The 20,653-nt window shown below is 38.1% G+C and overlaps 1 protein-coding gene across 1 annotated transcript; it reads right to left on the reverse strand.

Annotated features, from left to right (window-relative positions):
• Positions 1 to 4,743: 4,743 nt before the first annotated feature.
• LOC126978263 (uncharacterized) lies at positions 4,744 to 5,865 on the reverse strand. The gene is made up of 2 exons (XM_050827004.1): positions 5,845 to 5,865; positions 4,744 to 5,619 (listed from the first exon to the last, which is right to left on the reverse strand). The coding sequence occupies exons 1-2, from the start codon at positions 5,863 to 5,865 to the stop codon at positions 4,744 to 4,746; spliced, it is 897 nt and encodes a 298-aa protein (XP_050682961.1).
• Positions 5,866 to 20,653: the final 14,788 nt, after the last annotated feature.

Genomic DNA, 20,653 nt, shown 5'->3' on the forward strand with positions numbered 1-20,653 from the left:
CCACGGTGGAGGTAATTACGAATTGTAAGAGGAGAGATGAGTGGGTGAGATTAACATCCATACATTAATTAATCTAATTCTAGTTACGATTTTTGTTATTTGTGGAATCGGTTTCCTCCCGCCGCGGCCCCGCTCCTACCTCTCACGTCACGCGTGCGACTCAAGCACATCTATACTATAATATAATATTATAAAGCTGCAGTGTTTGTTTGTTTGTTTGAACGCGCTAATCTCTGGTACTACTGGTCCGATTTGAATGATTCTTTCAGTGTTGGGTAGTCCATTTATATTTATATTTATAAGGCTATAGGCTATGTTTTTATGTTTGTTATTTTTTTTTTCAAAATTAGGGATCCGTAATAAAATTGCTATTTTGTAACACAAGGTGTAAAATCGAAAACCTATTTTTGCGTGCGATGCAAAAACTATTGACAATAGAACAAAATGATGTACAGGCTATAATATAGGCAATATTTTATCTCGGTATTTCCATGGAAACGAGAAAAACGAGGGTGAAACCGCGGGGCACAGCTAGTCTCATTTATAAATATGTATGTAGTTACGAATCTACCTTGGCTGCCACCGGCTCCAAAAATAACAATAATCGTAACTAGATTAAGTTCAACAAGTCGAAAGTTCTGAGGTAACAAACATAAAAAAAATACTGACGAATTGAGAACCTCCTCCTTTTTAAAGTCGGTTTTAAATGTCATCGGCATACAGAACCTCGCGATAATGACCGACTGACTGACGCGAGTAAACATAACGTCTCACTCCAGCGTAGAAGTCTGCTACAAGGAGCTAGATGTGAAGTGCTTACCTGTCCATTGACCAGAGCGCTGACGAGCAGGACCTTGGCGGCGCGGTGCACCTCGAGCACCTCCCCGGGCAGCGGGGCGGAGGCGCCGGGCGGCTGGAACCACACGGCGGCGCCCTCGCTCCACTCCGCACCTGAGCCTCGCGAGCTCGCCATGCTGCGGACAAATATGTAGATGTTAACAACAATGATTAGATGATACCATCAGTAATTCAATTTTTGTTAGTAAGTATTAAGAAGTGTGTTTGTGTGTGTGTGTGTGTGTGTGTGTGTACGCAACAAGAAGTTATTCTTCTTTAGCGTAATAAAAGAAAAATCCTTAAACAAATTATTCCTCGTGCTATTTTACGTTTGTAGAAAAAGCAATAATATTGTAAATAATAAGGTGTTCAATACGGCCAATAAGAATAGTATAATACCGCATATTTTTTTTTTAATGGAATAGGAGGACAAACGAGCGTACGGGTCACCTGGTGTTAAGTGATCACCGCCGCCCACATTTTCTTGCAACACCAGAGGAATCACAAGAGCGTTGCCGGCCTTTAAGGAAGGTGTACGCGCTTTTTTTGAAGGTACCCATGTCGTATCGTCCCGGAAACACCGCACAAGGAAGCTCATTCCACAGCTTTGTAGTACGAGGGAGAAAGCTTCTTGAAAACCGCACTGTGGAGGACCGCCACACATCCAGATGGTGGGGATGATATCCTAACTTGTGGCGTGTCGTGCGATGGTGAAATTCGGCGGCAGGAATCAGGTTAAACAGCTCTTCGGAACACTCCCCGTGATAAATGCGGTAGAAGACACACAATTAAGCGACGTCTCTACGCAACGCCAAGTGATCCAGCCGTTCACAGAGCACTGCGTCCCCGACAATTCGAGCTGCTCTACGTTGCAAGCGGTCAAATGGATCGAGCAGATACTGGGGTGCACCAGACCAGAGATGACAGCAATACTCCATGTGTGGCCGGACCTGCGCTTTGTAGAGCGCTAGAATGTGGGCCGGCTTGAAGTATTGCCGTGCTCTATTGATGACGCCCAGCTTCTTCGAAGCCAATTTGGCTTTGCCCTCCAGATGGCCACGGAATTGGCAATCGCCCGAGATTTCGAGACCCAGTATTCCGATACTAGGCGCGGCTTTAAGAGAAGTGTTCTCGAAGAGCGGTGATACGACAAATGGGGTTTTTTTAGTGGTAAACGCGCAAACTTGAGTCTTCTGGGGGTTAAATTGGACAAGGTTCAATTTACCCCATTCCGCGACCTTCTCGAGAGAGGACTCGATAGAAGACACAAGTTTCTCCCGGCACTGGTCGACGATTTCCCGAGAGAGACCTGCATGGCCCGTGTATATGGCATCACCAGTGCTGTCATCTGCATAGCAATGCATGTTGGAGGTGTCCAACATATCATTGATGTGCAGAAGAAACAGCGTAGGAGATAGCACACAGCCTTGGGGCACTCCAGCATTCACTGGCTTCGGGTTCGAGCAATATCCGTCGACAACGACCTGTATGCTACGCCCAGTGAGGAAGCTGGAGGTCCACTTGCACAAGCTCTCGGGAAGCCCAAATGATGGAAGTTTTGAGAGGAGCGTCTTGTGCCATACACGATCAAAGGCCTTCGCTATATCCAGGCTAACTGCCAGGCCTTCCCCCTTGCTTTCAATAGCCGCCGCCCATCTATGTGTTAGTTATACCAGAAGATCACCTGCCGACCGTCCATGGCGAAAGCCGTACTGTCGGTCGTTGATCAACTGGTGACCCTCTAGGTATACTAAAAGCTGGTGGCTAATTATGCTCTCCATGATTTTGGAGAGCAGGGAGGCGATTGCAATAGGCCTGTAGTTCGCCGGATCCGAACTGTCTCCATTTTTTTTGGATCGGATGCATATTAGTTAAATAACGTGTAATTAAATATCATTAAATTATTTTTAGACAATTTGTGTTTGTTTTTTTATCTCACAACTAAATAAATTGAAATTGATTTAATTCTGGTCCATTGGTTGTGGTTCAGTAGACGTGACATTTACAACAAATTAATACGTTCTTACCATTATATTTAATGATTGGAGTCATAACTGAGCAGCACTTTTAATTACAAAACACGTCAGGATGTTTTTCAAATATTTTTGATCAAAATTGTATTTATAATTCACTCATCAAATAACTAAACCTTTAAATTAAGAACTAAGAAGAAGTATATAACTATATATTAACTTATTGAACACATTGCGGATATCAAACACAGACGTCACTCTAAGTCAGCTGTATGTAGTGAACACATAACGGACCGTCCAAACCACTACATCCGGTTCGACCAACCAAAAGTTTGGTAAAAGAGAATAGATTTCTCCCAAGACTGGTACGCGAAGTCATCAAAATTAAAAAAAACACCCAATTTTCAAAAGAGAATTGGTCTATAATTATATAACACCTGGGATCCAATAATCTCTACATTGAAACCTAACTACACATACCAATAAAGAAGAGGATACTGTCAGTAAATTTTGTCAAAAACCATCTGCGTACAGCAAATACCACCTCCGATGAAATAAATGGCGCTAAACTTCATAATGACAACTACGACAAATACTATCTTTGCCTCATTTCATCCGCAGTCCCTCTGAAAACGAGATCTGGAAAGGTCTTGAAACGTCCGGTTAACAAAAACAAAAATGTAACATTTACGCAAAAAATCTAATGTAAAACCGTTACAATTACACGCGTATTAATTTTTTAAAAGTATTTTATTTAAACTATATATTTTTTAAATTTTTTATTTAATGCGTACGCCAGTCATGAGCATGTCGGTGACGCAAAACTATAACATTTTCGCCTACCAAAAGGTGCCCAACGCAGCTAAAGAAGTTTTCACTTCACAATAAAAATACCTTTACATGAATTATTTTAACTATTCGGCTATTGCCTGAGGTAGCTAACCATCATTCATCTCTTAAAAAGATTAAGACGCTAAAAACATTTAAACGTGAGTTATCAGACTATATTGTTTCAAAGTTTTTATAAAACACATATCTGAAATTGTTTGTTATGTGACAGTGACCTGTAAAAGTGTGTAATCATAAATTTTGTGAAGAAGAATAAGTAGATACTATAATGTATAATATGTATGTACTGAACATCTAAAGAACGTCGGATAAATTATTACATTATATTTTTATGTTCTCATGTAAGTGACAATATTATCTTTTTAATGAGAAATAAATATCTTTAAACCTAGCTCGGAATGAGATCCACGATGTGGGAATCATCACTTACAAGTTAGATAGCAATGTATGTGTAGTAACCAAATGTTAATAACTTATGGTATAGCAGCCAACTACTAAAACACATTTCTATGTTTCAGTGTATCAGGTACCTACTTATAACCTACACTTCAAATCACATAATTTAAGAAGTACCTATTCAAAGTGCTTGTTGTAATGATGGCGGTTTTGATTTATTCCTGTTATTATTTTGTTCAGGTATAGCTAAGGGTTATTGGTCACCAGCTAGTGTGAAATATATTCTATATAATATATATTTAGTTTTTAATATATTTTGACGGCGGACTAATATTTGTTCATTAAACCCAGAGAATGCTCTCATAATAGGTGGGTGCTTCGGTTCTTAATTCACAATAACTCTAGGTTTTCTAAATAATTTAACGTTTTCTATTAAACATTTATAGTTATAGAAGAAGAAGCACCTAATTATTTTGTATATTAGGTGTAGTCATATAGTATTATGACAGTGGAATAAAATTTTGTTTTGGTGAAAACTTAGATTAGTCTGTTATTAAGGATTGTTTGATTGTTTTGGTAAGGATATTGAAAAAACAATGTTAATGCGAAGTACGATAACATTTATTAAAACATTACAAACAAGTTAAATAATATACTATAACATATATATAATATTAATTATATAGGTTTATAAATATATCGGTGTTGGCTGCGCTGTCGATGGCAGCCCACAGCTGCAGGGTGTCGGGGCGCCGCAGCACGGGGCCGCGGGGGGGCCCGTCTGGAAGCAGATGGGGGATGGAGGGGGCGGCTGTAAACAGAACGGCTCTAGCGGGGGCGGCTGGATGCACATCGGAGGCGGGGGCGGCGGCTGGACGCGGATCGGGGGCAACGGCGGCGGCTGGATACTGATAGGGACAGGAGGTGGGGGCTGCAGGTAGATGGGCTCCAGGCATGGCGGCTGCACTGTGATGGGGGTGGGCTGCGGGGGTTGGATACAGAGCGGGGGCGGCGCGGGCGGTGTCACCATCATTGGGGGTGGAGGTGGCGGTTGCACCGGCATCGGCGGCAGAGGTGGCGGCTGTACCATGACCGGGGGCAGCGGAGGGGGCTGCACTACGATCGGCGGAGGCGCGGGCAGCTCGATCACGATCGCGGGCGGCAGCGGGAGCTCCAGGTACATCGGCGGAGGAACGGGCGGGCTCACCATCATGGGAGGCTGCTGCGGCGGCGTCACGCACATGGGCGGCAGCGGCGGAGGGTTCACGGTGATCGGTGGCAGGGCCGGCGGAGTTATCGTGAGCGGGGGCGGCGTCGGCGGCCGGACACACAGCGGGGGACTGGCCGGGGGCGTCACGGTGATAGGCGGCGGCAGGGGAAGCTCGATGACCATAGCCGGCGCCGCGGGGGGAGTGACGTAGAGCGGCGGGGGTGCGGGCAGCGACACGTAGATGGGGGGCGCTGCAGGAGCCTGCAGGGTTACCGGAGGAGAGCAGCAACTGCATCCGGCGTAACCGGGGACTTGCGCCACGTAAGAGGGACAGTACTGTCCATGTGCTTGCACCTACAATTCAAATACACCTTAGTGAGGTAGACTACAATTTAGAACTAATTCACAATATATCGATGAATTCAATATAGAACTGAAATAAGAATATTAATAGCCAAATGGTTGAGCGAACTATTAATATCACTGCTGTTTTTAAATCTGTAAACTAATAAATAATAAGAAGAACAATAATTAATTTATTCTTAACACTTCTATGACTGTCTTGGTGAATCAATGTACAGATTTTACAATCAGCTGCATATCTCTTTGCTGTTAGGTTTAATAGTGGACAGGAGATTTAGAAATACATAGGTACTTCTGGCCTAATAATTAAACCTTATGTTTTATATATTAAGGATTTTAATCCTTACCAGATGACTTGCCACTGGTATCAAAGCAAAAGCAAAGTGTTTTTTACAACTTAATATTTACTTAAAATACTAAGATTGTTATAATACTAATAATAATACTTACGAAGAGGACTGCGAGTATGATAGGGAACATCTTAGATGTCACTTCACCCTCGCCGGGTGACCAAGTGACTCTTGTCCGTGACACTCCGAACATCATATTTATAATGACGGGACACAATCGCGACATCGGGCGAAACACTTGACAAACAGCTTATCGGAATCGTTCCGTAATACCTTCGTCAGCAAACTGCAACTGTGTGAACTTGGAGATACCGCACGTACCGACATGTCATGCAATCATGTTACATGCGATTACACGAATACTAATTATTACAATCAACTAATTACTTGATGCTGCTTCGACTGCCGAAGACAGCAAACGTCGCAAATGTGTTGGTCTCAGTGAGTCTTACATCTTCATGCCGTTTTGATGTCGAGACACTTATCCCTCGGAGCCCAGAGGCTACGCGCATCAACAGGGCTACTGGAAACCCATGCGGTCAGCTCAGCTACTAGCCAACGCGGAAATGCTTACACTACTTCATGTAATCACAAAATATTACTTATAAAATAAATCATTTGGCGTAAAGAAAATAATATTGATGCTTCGCTTGTGAATAAGGGATTAAAGAGATTTTTGTAAAGCCAAATCCTACTTCGTAATGTCGCAAGTCTCACTTATAAATCTCGTAGATAAAGTAACAGTTAGGTAGTATCTCAAATCACATCCCACGACCATTTAACCACCCTTATAGTGTTTAGTGACTGGCTACTGAGCTAGAGGTCCCGGGTTCGAGTGGATATTATGTATTTATGTATATTAAGAAATAGAGTAATGAAGGAAACTTGGAATTCAAAAAATAAATAGCCGTAAACCATCTAGGATAAGATAGATTCTTCTAAATTTACATCACAAATTGGTATCAAAGCGCCCAATAACTACACCAGAACAAAATGTAAAATATACGTTCCTCATTGTAGTACTAATTACAGGCAACATTCACATTTTACAAGGGGTCCACAAGCAATAAATCAGATATTAGTTGACTTGCCTGATTTTGATCTATTCAATACGTCACCAAACGCGTTAAGAGATAGATGGCGAGGCGTTGGATGAGTGCGTGTTCTCTACAGTGCTGAATAACTGAATACTATAAGTTCCATTCATTTTGTCTTCGTGTATTAATATCAATATACTTTTATTGTATTACTTCTTGATTAATTTTTTTGTAATTTTGTTCATTATTTGTAACACGCTTATAGTTTCTTATATGCGAAAACTGTCAATGGTAAATAGATGTATACTTTTTTTAACCTATTTATGTCATGTAAAACTGTTTTACTAATAAAATAAAATAAAATAGTACAGGCTGTGCCTAGTTTGTGCAAATGTTTGTTTAAATATTATATTCCTTAGGTACCTACATCTCTTACCGGGACTTCTAAGAAAAAAAAATTCAATTTGTAAATAAAACCATACGACAGAAGTGAGATTTGATCAGATGATGTTATAATACAAAGTACAACTACATTTATTTCGTTTTATTTTTTAACGTTACAGAATTCGTTTACAAAGATAACATGTTTACAAGAGACGCAAGATATGAAGGAGATATTGAAAGGAGAGTGACTGTGGAGCATATATGAAAAAGCGCGTGAGGTTGTAAGGACAGAAGCAAGTGACGTTCCATTGTCTCTGCCTACCCCGACGGGAACAAGGCGTGAATATGTGTGTTTACATAATATTGTATGTGACGTCGACACCTGTCCCGCAAACAATATTATACATTCTTATTTACATTTGTATGCCTAAGCCACTATAAATTGTTAACTTGAGCAATCCCCAATACATAACACGGGTCGGCTCCTGGATCTATATCACAAGCGAGTTCATTGAATGTAGCACGCGTGACGCGGCGACAGCCATGTCCGGTCACTTCCGTCAGAGACACGAACCTTCTTCCATGAATACCAATAACAAACAGTAACCTTGACGAATCGAATGCTCAGGGTTAACTTGTGCTTTGGAACTCACTCTGTTTGGTCGGGTTGTCAAGGTACAAGGCACACGAGCACAACCTCAATAAGCTTTCTAAACGTACGCTGTTTCAATTAGCTCGCAAATTTGCTACGTTTTGCATATTTTGATAATTACTATAACACTAATTTATTGGCATGACTAAAAACTTGAAACTATGTTCTAGGGTCACTGTTGCAATTTATCAATCTGATTCGAAATAACATATAATTATTGTTAGGGAGGGTAGGGAGGGAGGTTAGAGTATAGGGAGTGACAATAACATAACATCTTGAAACAACATGCGGTAAACGTCATGAAGCTACATCAGTTCGTAAAGCGGCTTTGACATGGAGAGAAGAACTGATAAGAAACTCCCAGCTTATCTCTTAAAGATGGTAGGTACAGCTATAATCTGTAAAACACGGTCTTCATGAGTATCGGAGGTGCCTAATAAGATATCATGAATGTTTGCTATATTATCCAGAGTAAGAGACAGGCTATATTTTGATCTCTCTGTGTGTGGTTTCCGTATTCTTAATTGTCTCTATAACTGTGCATAATAAAAACAAATTACACTTGATGATAGAAGGTATTACGACGCCGGGTGGGTACGGACCCTAGTGAGAGTCGTTACATCATAGGTCAAACTGAAATAGTCAAGGCGAATTATTTAATTACAAGTAAATAATTGACGTAAGACGATAACAACATAAAAAATATTACGTAACGAATTCCCACGATAATAAACGAATAATTTGTCTCGTCACGCCAGCGCCACTACTGTTACCAGTGTACTGTGTCACACCGACGGACACGCTCGCATCGCGGTAATTACCTTCCCTCCGACTTGTTTGCGTAAATACTTTGTGTAAATGTCGCCGGAGAAAGTGAAGAAAACAAGTTACCGATATATTGGCCTTCATCATTAATGTATGTCTCAAAAAGATTGTCTAGATATTTTCTGGTTACGATTAATATGTTTTTTTTTGCAATATCCTACATAAGGACTCGGTGGCATCCACCACTTATCCGTGGTATTCTTTGTGCCGGTTAATGAAAAATTCTTAGTTTAATCGAATGGAAATCGAATTTGAGTTGCAATTTGTTTTTAGCGCTTTAATGTTTTAACAACCGACTTTATTACGAAATTGCACACGCGTTAGTGATAAAGAAAATGACTTAGAGCATGTTTGGTCCAGATTTTTTTAAAAATTCCCGAGGAGGCGCAATGATAATTTAACATAAAGATAAATTGTCGACTTGAATTATGTCAAGCTTCTCAAGATAAACTATTGGGTAATATACAATTACCTGAATAAATACCACTGGACAGGGTATTACATAAGTTTGACAGCAAATTTTTTGTGCCTGTGGATCTTCAACCACCCGCAAGCGTCTAGAGAACTAATTTTTACATATAATACAAATGGCTGCTAACGTACAATACTTTTTGCATTTTGAATTAATTTTCAGTCGTTTTCCGTGTTCCGCTACATGGCCAACAGCACCAAAATGGCGAATACCAAACAGGCACAAAAGCACTTTGACAGCCGCCAGTCCAGTGGTAAATAGAAGAGGTCAGTGGTCGTAATAGGCATCGTTGAGATTTCAAAGTGCAAAAAGCATGTTATGAAATGAAATATTACGAACCTAACTACGAGTAATGTGTGACGGTGTGACGTTATATAATTTAAATTATCATCACTGCGAGTCGTTCTCTTTATCTGAATTATGATTAACAAGAATGTCTGTATTGCATAAGGCTACAAATATTTACATTATTAATCTCATCTTAATATTATAAAAACTTTGTATGAGGGTGAGCCTGTTACCCTAATAGTCGTATCGTCCTAGAAATACCGCACAAGAAGCTCTTTTCACAGCTTGGTTGTAGGTACGTTGTAATGATAGTGACCTAGCCGTTCACAGAGCACTGGTTCCCTGATAATTCGAGCAACTCTGCGTTGCAAGCGGTCAATTGGTTGGAGTTGATACGGGGGTGCGCTAGACTAGAGATGACAGCAATACTCCGTATGAGGCCGGACCTATACTAAGTAAAACGCTAGAATGTGGGCCGGCTTGAAGTATTGCCGTACTCTATAAATGACTCCCAGTTTCATCGAAGCCAATTTGACTTTGCCTTCCAGATGACTGCGAAATCGGTAATCGCTCAATTCCGATACTAGGTGAGGCTGTAAGGGAAGCATTGTCGAAGAGTAGATAAATTGTAATTATTTAATTTTTCCAAATAATCACACATTATAATTATTATAACATACATTTTAATACGATCTCTGATAGTAAATAACATAATATAATGTACTCTCATGAAAGAAAATTTTATTTTTGAAACGTATAAGTAAGTAGTATACAAAGACATGACATAAAAAATAAATATAAACTTAAGATTGATAAACAAGGAAAAAACAAAAAGACTGAAACATTTCTATTATTTATATACAATTCAAAAAATGGTCCCAACTCAGCAAGTTGCTGGTTTGAAAACCAACGCTGGTGTTCCGTTGGGCCGTTTTGTGACGTCACGAATAATATTTATACATATATAAATTAAAAGCAAAACTTTTTACTGGTAGGAAGCTAAAAGTAACGTGGTATAAAAACTAAATCTTATAAACTTACATAAGGTTACCTAATTTAAAATTAATTTCTTAAGTGTTTCTATCTGATTATAATTAACGATGGGCAATGAATGAGTTAGAACGTTCTACTTGTATACTCAGTGGCCGCATGTAAATAAATAGATCATTTCTGTTCGTTGCTTGTTATAACAACTGTCAATTATAATTTATCCCAAAAACAAAAAACTAAAAAATGCAAATGTAAAACAATCAACTATAGCAGTTTTATGAACTATAATAGTTCATAAAACTGCTAACAGCCAAGTATAAATAACTGACAAGTGCCTAAATTATATATTTAAAGATCTAATTAGAATTGAGAGTTTATGTTTTCAATTGAAAAGATAATGGAGAAAACAATATTTGGTGAGTACCTATTCTTGTACATTGGAATAAGTAAAAATATATTAGGTAAAATACTTTTATAAAGTACTGGTGTCATGTCTCAGTGTTTCCTCTTGTTTTCTGATGATTTAACAAAAACTGTTTAATTTTTAATTTAAAATTTTGTTTATTGCATTGCAGGCTCCTCATTGGTGATGGAATATTGTTCCAACACTTGGACGCAGCATAACGAAAACTTCCTCTAAAGGCTGCTGAACTGTGTTGATATATTGTGATTTGCATAGCAGCTTTTCGAGTATCACAGGACCTACGACTTGAAAACCAGGAAAGCTTTTTATATAAGTAAGTAGGAACCTTGTATTTTATAAAAAGCAGGCAGGCTAAGTGAAGCTTACGTCTATGTCTCATTTTTAGGATGCAATGTTTATTTAGGAATGGTGTCACATGGAATGGTTAATGGAATGTTAAAGCAAAAACGAGCACATGCATTTTGAACACGCTGGATAAGATTCTGGGTTTTTTTTAACATGCGGGGACCAAAGACTGTGTCCATGTAGTTGAGTTTTGAGAGAATTAGTGACTCAGCTAACTGAACACGTAAACTATCATTAATGACCATAAAGTCCTCCAATCGGGAAATTATGTAATGCTCGTTTAGTTAATCTTCGATTTCTATTGTCTATGCCTTCGTTGGTAATTAGTAGTGATTACACAATGCACACAGCTATTAACTGGCAGTTTTAAATGACGGTTGAAATAGATTTAAGCTTGTCAGATAAGTATCAGTATACTGATAATTTTGTCCATTAGTCTGTAAAAGAGTTTTGGATTCGTTCACAGACACTAACATTTGAAGGATTGCAGGTTTCTGTCTCATTTGGCCCGCCCTGTTTGTTTATTCAGCGTTCCTAGCACGATATGAATGAGCCTTAATATTTTTTGAAGTTACAAGCGTTTAAAATCATACGGTAACAAGTCTAAAAACGGTCCGTAACGAAAGAATTAAAACCGCTGATAATAAAATTCCTTGAAATATCGTATGTCCCACGTGTTTGACCAAGTAGTTTTATGTTTATCATATTACATATGTTGCTTTATTCTCAACAATTTCGCTATGAATATAATTTAATTCTCCAACTAACACAGACAACAGAATTTCACCTTATTACAAGCTACAAATAAAGTAAGTAAGGCAATTGTATCGCAGTGGTAGAGGTAAGTGGTGTGTAATGTCTAGCGGAAACAATGGTTGTCACTCACAGGGCGGGGCTTTAGTTCAACTAATACGAGATCGAACTTTACTTGCTCGTTATTTAATTAATCAAGTAAGGAACTAAATGATTTAGCTGTTCAGAGAGCCCTGGCTCCCGACAATTTGAGCAGCTTAGCTTTGCACGCGGACAGCTAGCTGACTACTGGAGGCTTTAGTGGTTGTTAGCAGTGATACGGTAAATTGGGATATGAGTTTTTTTGTGGTAAACGCGGAAACTTGAGTCTTCTTTGGTCGCAAGTTCTGCTTGTTGGGGTCACTGCCTCTGTCATAATAGAAATGAATAAAATAAAAATGATATAAAAAATGAGTCATTTCCCGACCTACTTGAGTGTGAAAAAGAAACATCATTGCGTATATTATTGAAGCTATTATTAGATATAATATGTACATCTTAATCTTTGTTTGGAGTGAGTAATAGATACTAATTATTATGTGTTTATAATTCTAGTACCTCTTACAAAATAATAAGTTAATTAAAATAATAACAAAATGTAACAGCACGAGCAAGAGCGTTTACTTAATGGTAAGTGATACCACCTGACCATTACAATGGAGTGTCGCCGTTCGAAATTCTTGATTGAACCCAAAATTGTTCTCGTCACTGTGTTAGCCCAGTAGTTTCACTACCTACAGCGCCCTCCACACCGAAACACAATAATGCTTGCATATTCCTGCCTCACAAGCTACAAACTTCCCTTGAAATAAAATAATTTAATAGAGTCGTAAAAACGTTTTCATGAACCCGCCTGCAAATATAATTTTAATTTAATCAAATGTAATATTGTAATTAAAGTTATAATTAAAATATCTGTTGGTCGTTAATGCGGAACGTTAGGTAACGCGGCGGTGGCGGTGTCCTGTCGCTTTGATCAGCCGACCACCGTCCGCCGTCCGCCGTCCGCCGTCCGCATCAATACAGACTAGATTCCACAGTTGATCACTATTGAACTTACTATCATACCAATAACATACAATTTGTAATCATGTTTTGTGATGATCTAAACGAGACTTGCATTAAACACATCGTCCACAACAATACTTACTGCTTAATGTTTAATTATGATTCCAGAACCGATATCGTTATAATCGATCACAGAACGTCGTAAGATTAAAATCTAATCAATTACGACTACTTTTATAAGGAATGAATGAATGAACCTAATTCCTTTATTTTGATATACTGTAAAAAATAACATAATGAATGTTCAGTGGCAAATACGCAGGTCATTCAATCATATATCAATAATAAGAGTCGTACGACCAACTCTGTAGTATTCGAGAATAAAACCTTAATTTCAGTTTTCACATCAATATCAACAATGTCTGCCAACTGTATCGTGTGCACTGTGGCGCTTCGTACCAGCACGCTACACGTTGCGAAACTGAACTACAGTAATTATTTGACGTGAAGGAATTTGTTGTGACCTAACAAATAGAAGCCTTAGGTGGTCCTGTCTGTCCGCTATAATACAAGAACGTATTTAAATAAGAGAATATATAAAATAAGAAATAAATGTAATAGCATCCTAGCATCTACTAAATTAAGGTGTGTTAAAAAATATTTATCGAAGTAAGTGTTTTCGAAGCGGTGGTAGAGCTTTGTCATAAAAAAATAAAAACCTAAGAGTAAATCGAAAAGAATTATAATGCAAGACTAAAATACGGAACAACGACCAATAAAAATATTTTTGACAGTTCGGGTCAGTAAATAATAAGTGATGCTGATGATAGGTGATCACTCCCGCCCACCCTGCAATACCAAAATAATCATAAGATCGTTGCCGGCCTCTCGGGAAGCCCAAATGATAAAGAAGTGCCTTGTGCCAGACACGATCACATGGCCTTCATTTTATCCAGACTGACTGCAAAGCATTCTCCCTTGCTTTCGATAGCCGATCTATGATTTGAGAACACCAGGAGATTGTCACCCGAAGCCATGCCATGCATGTGGGTCGTTGATCAACTGGTGACCGCCGTGACCCTCTAGGTATACCAAGAGAGAAAGTGTGAGCTTTTATTTTTAAAACAAAATGAGATTATGAGAAGGAAAAGCTCCCCTTACATAAGTGGTGGTAACGATCAATACATAATATATATAATGATTACATATTTTTAAAGAACCGCCATTTTACACACATACCTACACGTATTAATGTTGTAGTAGCAAATAACAAACAGAAAGTTACAGATGCAGCGACATTACTCAATTAATATCGCGTAGGAACTAAGACAATGGGCGTGGGATCAGAAGATGTATGGCGTACTGGAATTCATGACAAATTAGACTCTATTACAAGTGAATACGGCAACGTAGAGGCTTTTGTTGAAGGAGTGATTGACAGGCGAGGCCGAGAATATTAGCTGTGATTACTCACAACCTTAATTTAAGATACAATCATTTACGTATTATCTGTGGTATTATACAATATCAGCTTAGTATCTCTATCATATTATTTATATTGTTCATAGACATAAACAAGAAAAATACGAATAAGTCAAGAACGTTAGGCAAGTAATGGAAATTGAACTCCTAGACAGTCTGCCGCTAGCACACAAGAAGCTCTGTAATACAATTAGTTTAATAGATTTTATATAGAGAAGTGCAGCGAATGTCTCGTAGGATAGGAGATGACAGACACATGTAGATTTAGTAAGAAAATCTTTGATCATTAATTATACGTCTAGCTAGACGTATAAAAAAATAAGACGTATAAAATTTAAACCTAGGTTTAACTGTGACAGTTGTGAAAACGTCAAAAAAAAAATGAAGTTGACAGTTAACCCGTATTTTGAACAATGCACGAACACTAACACAAAATAACATACAAATCACTAGTGTAAGACGTAGTTTGTCACGCACACTAAAGTAATAAACCTGGCCCGTTTTCATCGGTTGTCTAGCAGCAAGAACCTTTATCTAGATTTATAAATTATCTAAGAAGAAAAATACATAAGTAAAATACTTAAATAAATAAATGTATATAATAATATATATATAGGTATACAAAGTTCTTGACCAACGAAGTACGAAATGAGTGCACTATTTCCTGATAAGAACGATACAAGCCACTATCAGTTTTCATTCAGTTGTTATATGATTTAAAAGATAGGCTGGGACATTCTTATATCAGATCTTCTCGCCATGGTAAGCTCCTTTACAAGCTGATGTAGCTACATGACGTTTACCAAGTGTTGTGGCAATATGTTATGTTATTGTCACTCTCTATGTTAGATAAATATATTTCTACTAGTTGACCCAACAGACGTTGTCCTGTACACACGTCAAAAATCGGTCCAGCCGTTAGGAGTTCACTAACATACTCATGAGCTGGAGAATTATATTATATGGACGGAATTGAGAATCTAAACCAATCTCAAATTCACTGGAACACACAAAAATATCATCAAAATCGGTCCAGCCGTTTAGGAGGTACTTCAATTGTGAATCTAAACCATCCTCGAATCCACCTGAAGACACACAGAAAGTTTCATCAAAATCGGTCCAGCCGTCTAGGAGGAGTTCAGTGACATACACACGCACACTCTTAATATATATATATTTCTATTATATTCTACAAAATAAAAATAAAGAAGCTTTATTTACAAAGAGATATATTCTAATTATGATATGTTATATGATAGTCGATGGCTAATGCAAATATAATACTATATTATATTGTACTATTTATTATAAAAAGCCTTGAACGCAGACAAGAAAAGGTCAAATAGCGAACATGACATCGATCTTCGTGACCCCAATGAACGGAAGACAGATATTCTGACAATTCAAGGTTTAAGACTGGGTACATATTACTTTGGATGAGTATGCTATATAACAATTGTTTTAAGACTATCTGGTGGTAACCCTATTTTTATGTGATAATTCTTGCACCTTACTTTTATTAATATTACAAATACAAATCCGTTTAAAAAATAAACACAGGACAGAAGTGAATATATATAAATCACGGCAAGGTTAATAAATACAAAGTTACGAGAATATGTTGTACCTCATTCATAAATTAATATCATTGATTATTATTATTATTTATTACGAGAGGGTGGCTGTTTGTCTAGTCCTAATGAGTCCTAGTAACACCACGTCCAGAGTGTTCAAGTCTGTGTGTTCGCCACTCATACTTATAGCTCGTCGTCAAGCCCTGACGCGTTTACGAAACGCAGTACCTTCTTAACGCGAGTATTACAAACTAACAATATTGATACATAACATACTTATATAAATTAAATTGTGTATAAATTACTATTATACAATTTCCTCTAACTGACTTAAAATGAAACAAATACAACAATAATAACAAAATCATTATCGGGTTGTATCTGCATGCGCTATCTATTCAGAAATTACAAGGAGTAACAGTTGTTAAAATTGTTTAAATGCTTAACGTGTATTGCATAGCTGAGCGTCCCAAAGAAAGCCTTAGTGTGCGTAACATTTCACTTCAAAGATGTGTTATAATGAAGGGTGTATTTAGCTATGATAGAATATCGTATATATGAGAAAACATGACTTGAACACGCGGAGGTACTTTATAAGCAACATTGTGGTATATGTGCGAATATTACATTATAATGCTCACTTTCTTGTAACTTTCGTTATGTCATTAAATTTTACTGGCAGCATGCAATTGTGTGCAAAAGCAGAATCCGATGTCCGTTATGTTTTAAATTGTTATCTAGGTATATATTAGGTCCTTACATATGAAATTGGCGTATTTCGTACTGGCCACTTTAATCACGATGTTCTCCTCTTTGGTAAGGAATTCCAAATTCAAATTTGTACAGCTATTTACTCATGTATTTGTGCTTCGATGACCGTCATTCATTTGTTTTTTTCTTCTGTTTTTTTCTGTTTGCGTCACTCATTTTACAAAATGGAAAACTTGAAGTATCGCATTATTTACGAGTACGAGTTCCGCCGTGGCACTAGTGCTGCGGAAACGACTCGAAGGGTGAATGATGTGTATGGCGGTCATGTTGCAAAAGAAAACACAGTTCGTTTTTGGTTCCAACGATTTCGTTCTGGAAATTTCGATCTGCAGAATAAGCCCCGTGGACGGCCTGAGACCCAAGTTGATAATGAAGTATTGAAGGCTATTGTGGAAGCGGATCCATCGCAAACCACGTTCGAGTTAGCTGCAGGCTGCGGTGTTAGTGATAAAACTGTTTTAATTCACTTGAAGCAAATTGGGAAGATTAAAAAGCTTGAAAGGTACCTTACGAATTGACTGAAGCAAACCAGCAAACGCGCGTCGACTGCTGCGTTTATTGGTTGAGGTATTTTAAACCGAATCATTACCTGTGATGAAAAATGGATTCTTAACGATAATCGGAAGCGCTCAGCGCAATGGTTCGATCCTGGCCAGCCAGCCAAATCCAGCCCCAAGTGAAAATTAACCCCAAAAAAGTTACTTGTAATCGTTTAGTGGACTAGTGCCGGTATTGTTCATTACAGTTTTCTCAAATCTGGCCAGACTATTACGGCTGATGTCTATTGTCAGCAATTGCAAACCATGATGGAAAAGGTAGCGGCTAAACAACGTAGGCTGGTCAATCGCTCCACGCCACTGCTACTTCACGACAACGCTAGACCACACACTGCATAACAGACGGCTACCAAATTAGAAGAGCTTCAATTGGACTGTCTAAGACATCCTCCGTACTCCCCGGACCTTGCTCCAACAGATTACCATTTTTTTCGAAATTTGGACAACTTCTTGCAAGGGAAAAAATTTAACTCTGATGGGGCAGTCCAAATCGCCTTTACAGATTTTATTGATTCCCGGCCGACTGGTTTTTTTAGTAAAGGGATCAAAGAACTACCTATGAGATGGCAAAAGTGCATAGAAAACAATGGTTCATACTTTGATTAATTAAATATATTATATTTAAAAATATTCGACTTTTTGTTCCTCCCATACAAAACGCCAATTTCATATGTAAGGACCTAATATTAATAAAATCGTTACAACGAAAAAACTGGTTCCAAACCAAGAGAATCTTCGAAATTCCTTCTGTAAAAACAACATCCTGCTCGTGCCATTGCTTATTCTCACTAAAGAAAATAAGTATTTTTATCAACCCGTTTTATTCAAAAAGGATTCACTAGTTCTAGTAGTAGCTTCCTGAAAACCTTTATTAATGATCTGATCACAATATTTATTGGAAAGTTCATTACACTATCACTACCAAGCTTTATCGCCCAATAGTGAGATGTAGCTAAGTTGATACTAATATAATACTTATCAAAGTTCCATATTTACGTCTAATATTGAATATAAGTTTATAGTCGAATGAAAGAGACGGAAGTATTGAGTTGTGGTCGGACGGCAGGTCGGTAACCAGTTTGTTCAGTGGCCCGTTATCATGGTTATGATTGGAGCGAGCTTGAAATATAAAAGACATCAACGCGTGCGAAGCGGGTGGCTATGGAAGATACTTCTGTGTATGAGTAATTTTGTATTAATATCAGGTATGTTTTGGCAATACGTATCTTTGCATTTTTGTTTGCGCATTCATAATGTCGTCATCGGCTTGGAATGTATGTCTGTTGGAAAGATCAAAGGTCAATGATGTGTGTTGCGGCGGTGGTGACGCGTGGCGGGAAACAATAACGTTAGTCGGTCGGAGCGCGGACTAGAAACGATGAGTCGCGGCGTCACTTTCTATAGCTATCAACACTTGGTACGGCCGAACTTGAAGCGGCCTGGCCGGGCGCGTCCCGAGTGTGAGCTGATGAGATGCCACTACCGTTACACAATTGTGTGGCGTAGGTACACATGGGCCACGACATTTACAAATAATTTCTATACTGACTCTTGATCTGTGAACCTGATCGCTATACTGATTCTTGTTGAACTTCCTTCAGTAAGTTTCCTACAAGTTTTCAGTTGTGATGGCACATTATGTTTGTAGATTAGTAGCCTATATATGTATGATGCTCGTATTTTTAGTTCGTAGTAGATCCTTGTAATATTACTAAGACCAGAGAAAATTACTACCTACTAATAGTGATTTACTATCGCTGCTTCCATGAACATGCAGCTCGATTTTTTATTTATTTGTTCAGCCTTGCGCTTAACAAATGTATTCATATCAATCATCATTTCTGCCGAAAGACGTCCACTTCTAACAATAAAAGACCCTAACGTTTTCAGAAGCCGCAACACCACCGTATCATCATAAATCATCCCCACACCGGCTAATATCACCTTTCTCATTTCGTCGACCAGAGGTGACAGAGGTCTGTATTTGAATTGTAAATGTAAATTCCTGCACTACGTAAAATTTCTTATTATGGCCGTGGTATTTGGGATATTGGGACACGAGGACTAGCCAAGGCAATCCGAGCTCCCGGATGATTACCGGTGCATAAGACCTGCTGAGCATATTAATTAAACTTAAAATATCGTAAGTTCTAGAGAGCAAATCTAGTGTATATATAGCCCCTCTCATACAAGTACTAAACATATAATGGAAATTAGTTTTGTGTCACATTAATTTCGAAGTATTACGCATTCAATAAGTTTAGCACGTTCATTATATTTTGGCTTCGAAGTTAAGCATAAGTAGGCACGGTAAGTGGGTCACTTAAATTTTACTCAAAGAAGCAGTAGAGATCAATAAATGGAATTATAAAAATTAAAATATGTTAGTACATACGTACGTAATATACTCGTACCGTATAGGTAGTCCTATACGGTACGAGTATATTATAATACTACATATACTATAATAATACAAGTATACTGATTAAGAAACATAGGTACTCGTATATGATAATGATAAATAACAGTTTGTTTCAGACTCACGGAATATGTATTTATGTATATGTATATCTTATTAAATATATCGTTGCATCCATAGTACAAGCTATGGCTAGTTTGGGCCAGATAGTTTTGCGTGTCTAACTGTAACTACAAATTGATTGATACGCGACGCAAGATTGTTAGTATAAGAAAATTTATTGAAGGCGTTACTTTGCGGAAATTCATAATTATCCAAATGTTTTGAGTTTTTTATTAGTGTTAATTCTGCCAATATTTGTCTTCAAACAATTCGAAACGTGTTTCTTCTCTTCACGAGGCATTCTCAGCAGATATTGACTCGCCCAACTCTGGCACGAGACTCAGTCTGGTTTTCCACAAGAAAACTCAAAACATTTGGATGATTGTATAAGACCCGAACAGGATCTAAAATCATAAATATATAAAACCAAATACCAATAAATACAAATTTTACTATAAAAAATATTAGTATTATGGTATTTGATCTTTCACCTATTGTCCAGCTCTTCTGCCATTCCTAACTGTAGGGCTGTTATATAGCAAGATATTGTTGT

Source organism: Leptidea sinapis, chromosome Z (genome assembly GCF_905404315.1).
Source record: "Leptidea sinapis chromosome Z, ilLepSina1.1, whole genome shotgun sequence".
Taxonomy (NCBI): Eukaryota; Metazoa; Arthropoda; class Insecta; order Lepidoptera; family Pieridae; genus Leptidea; species Leptidea sinapis.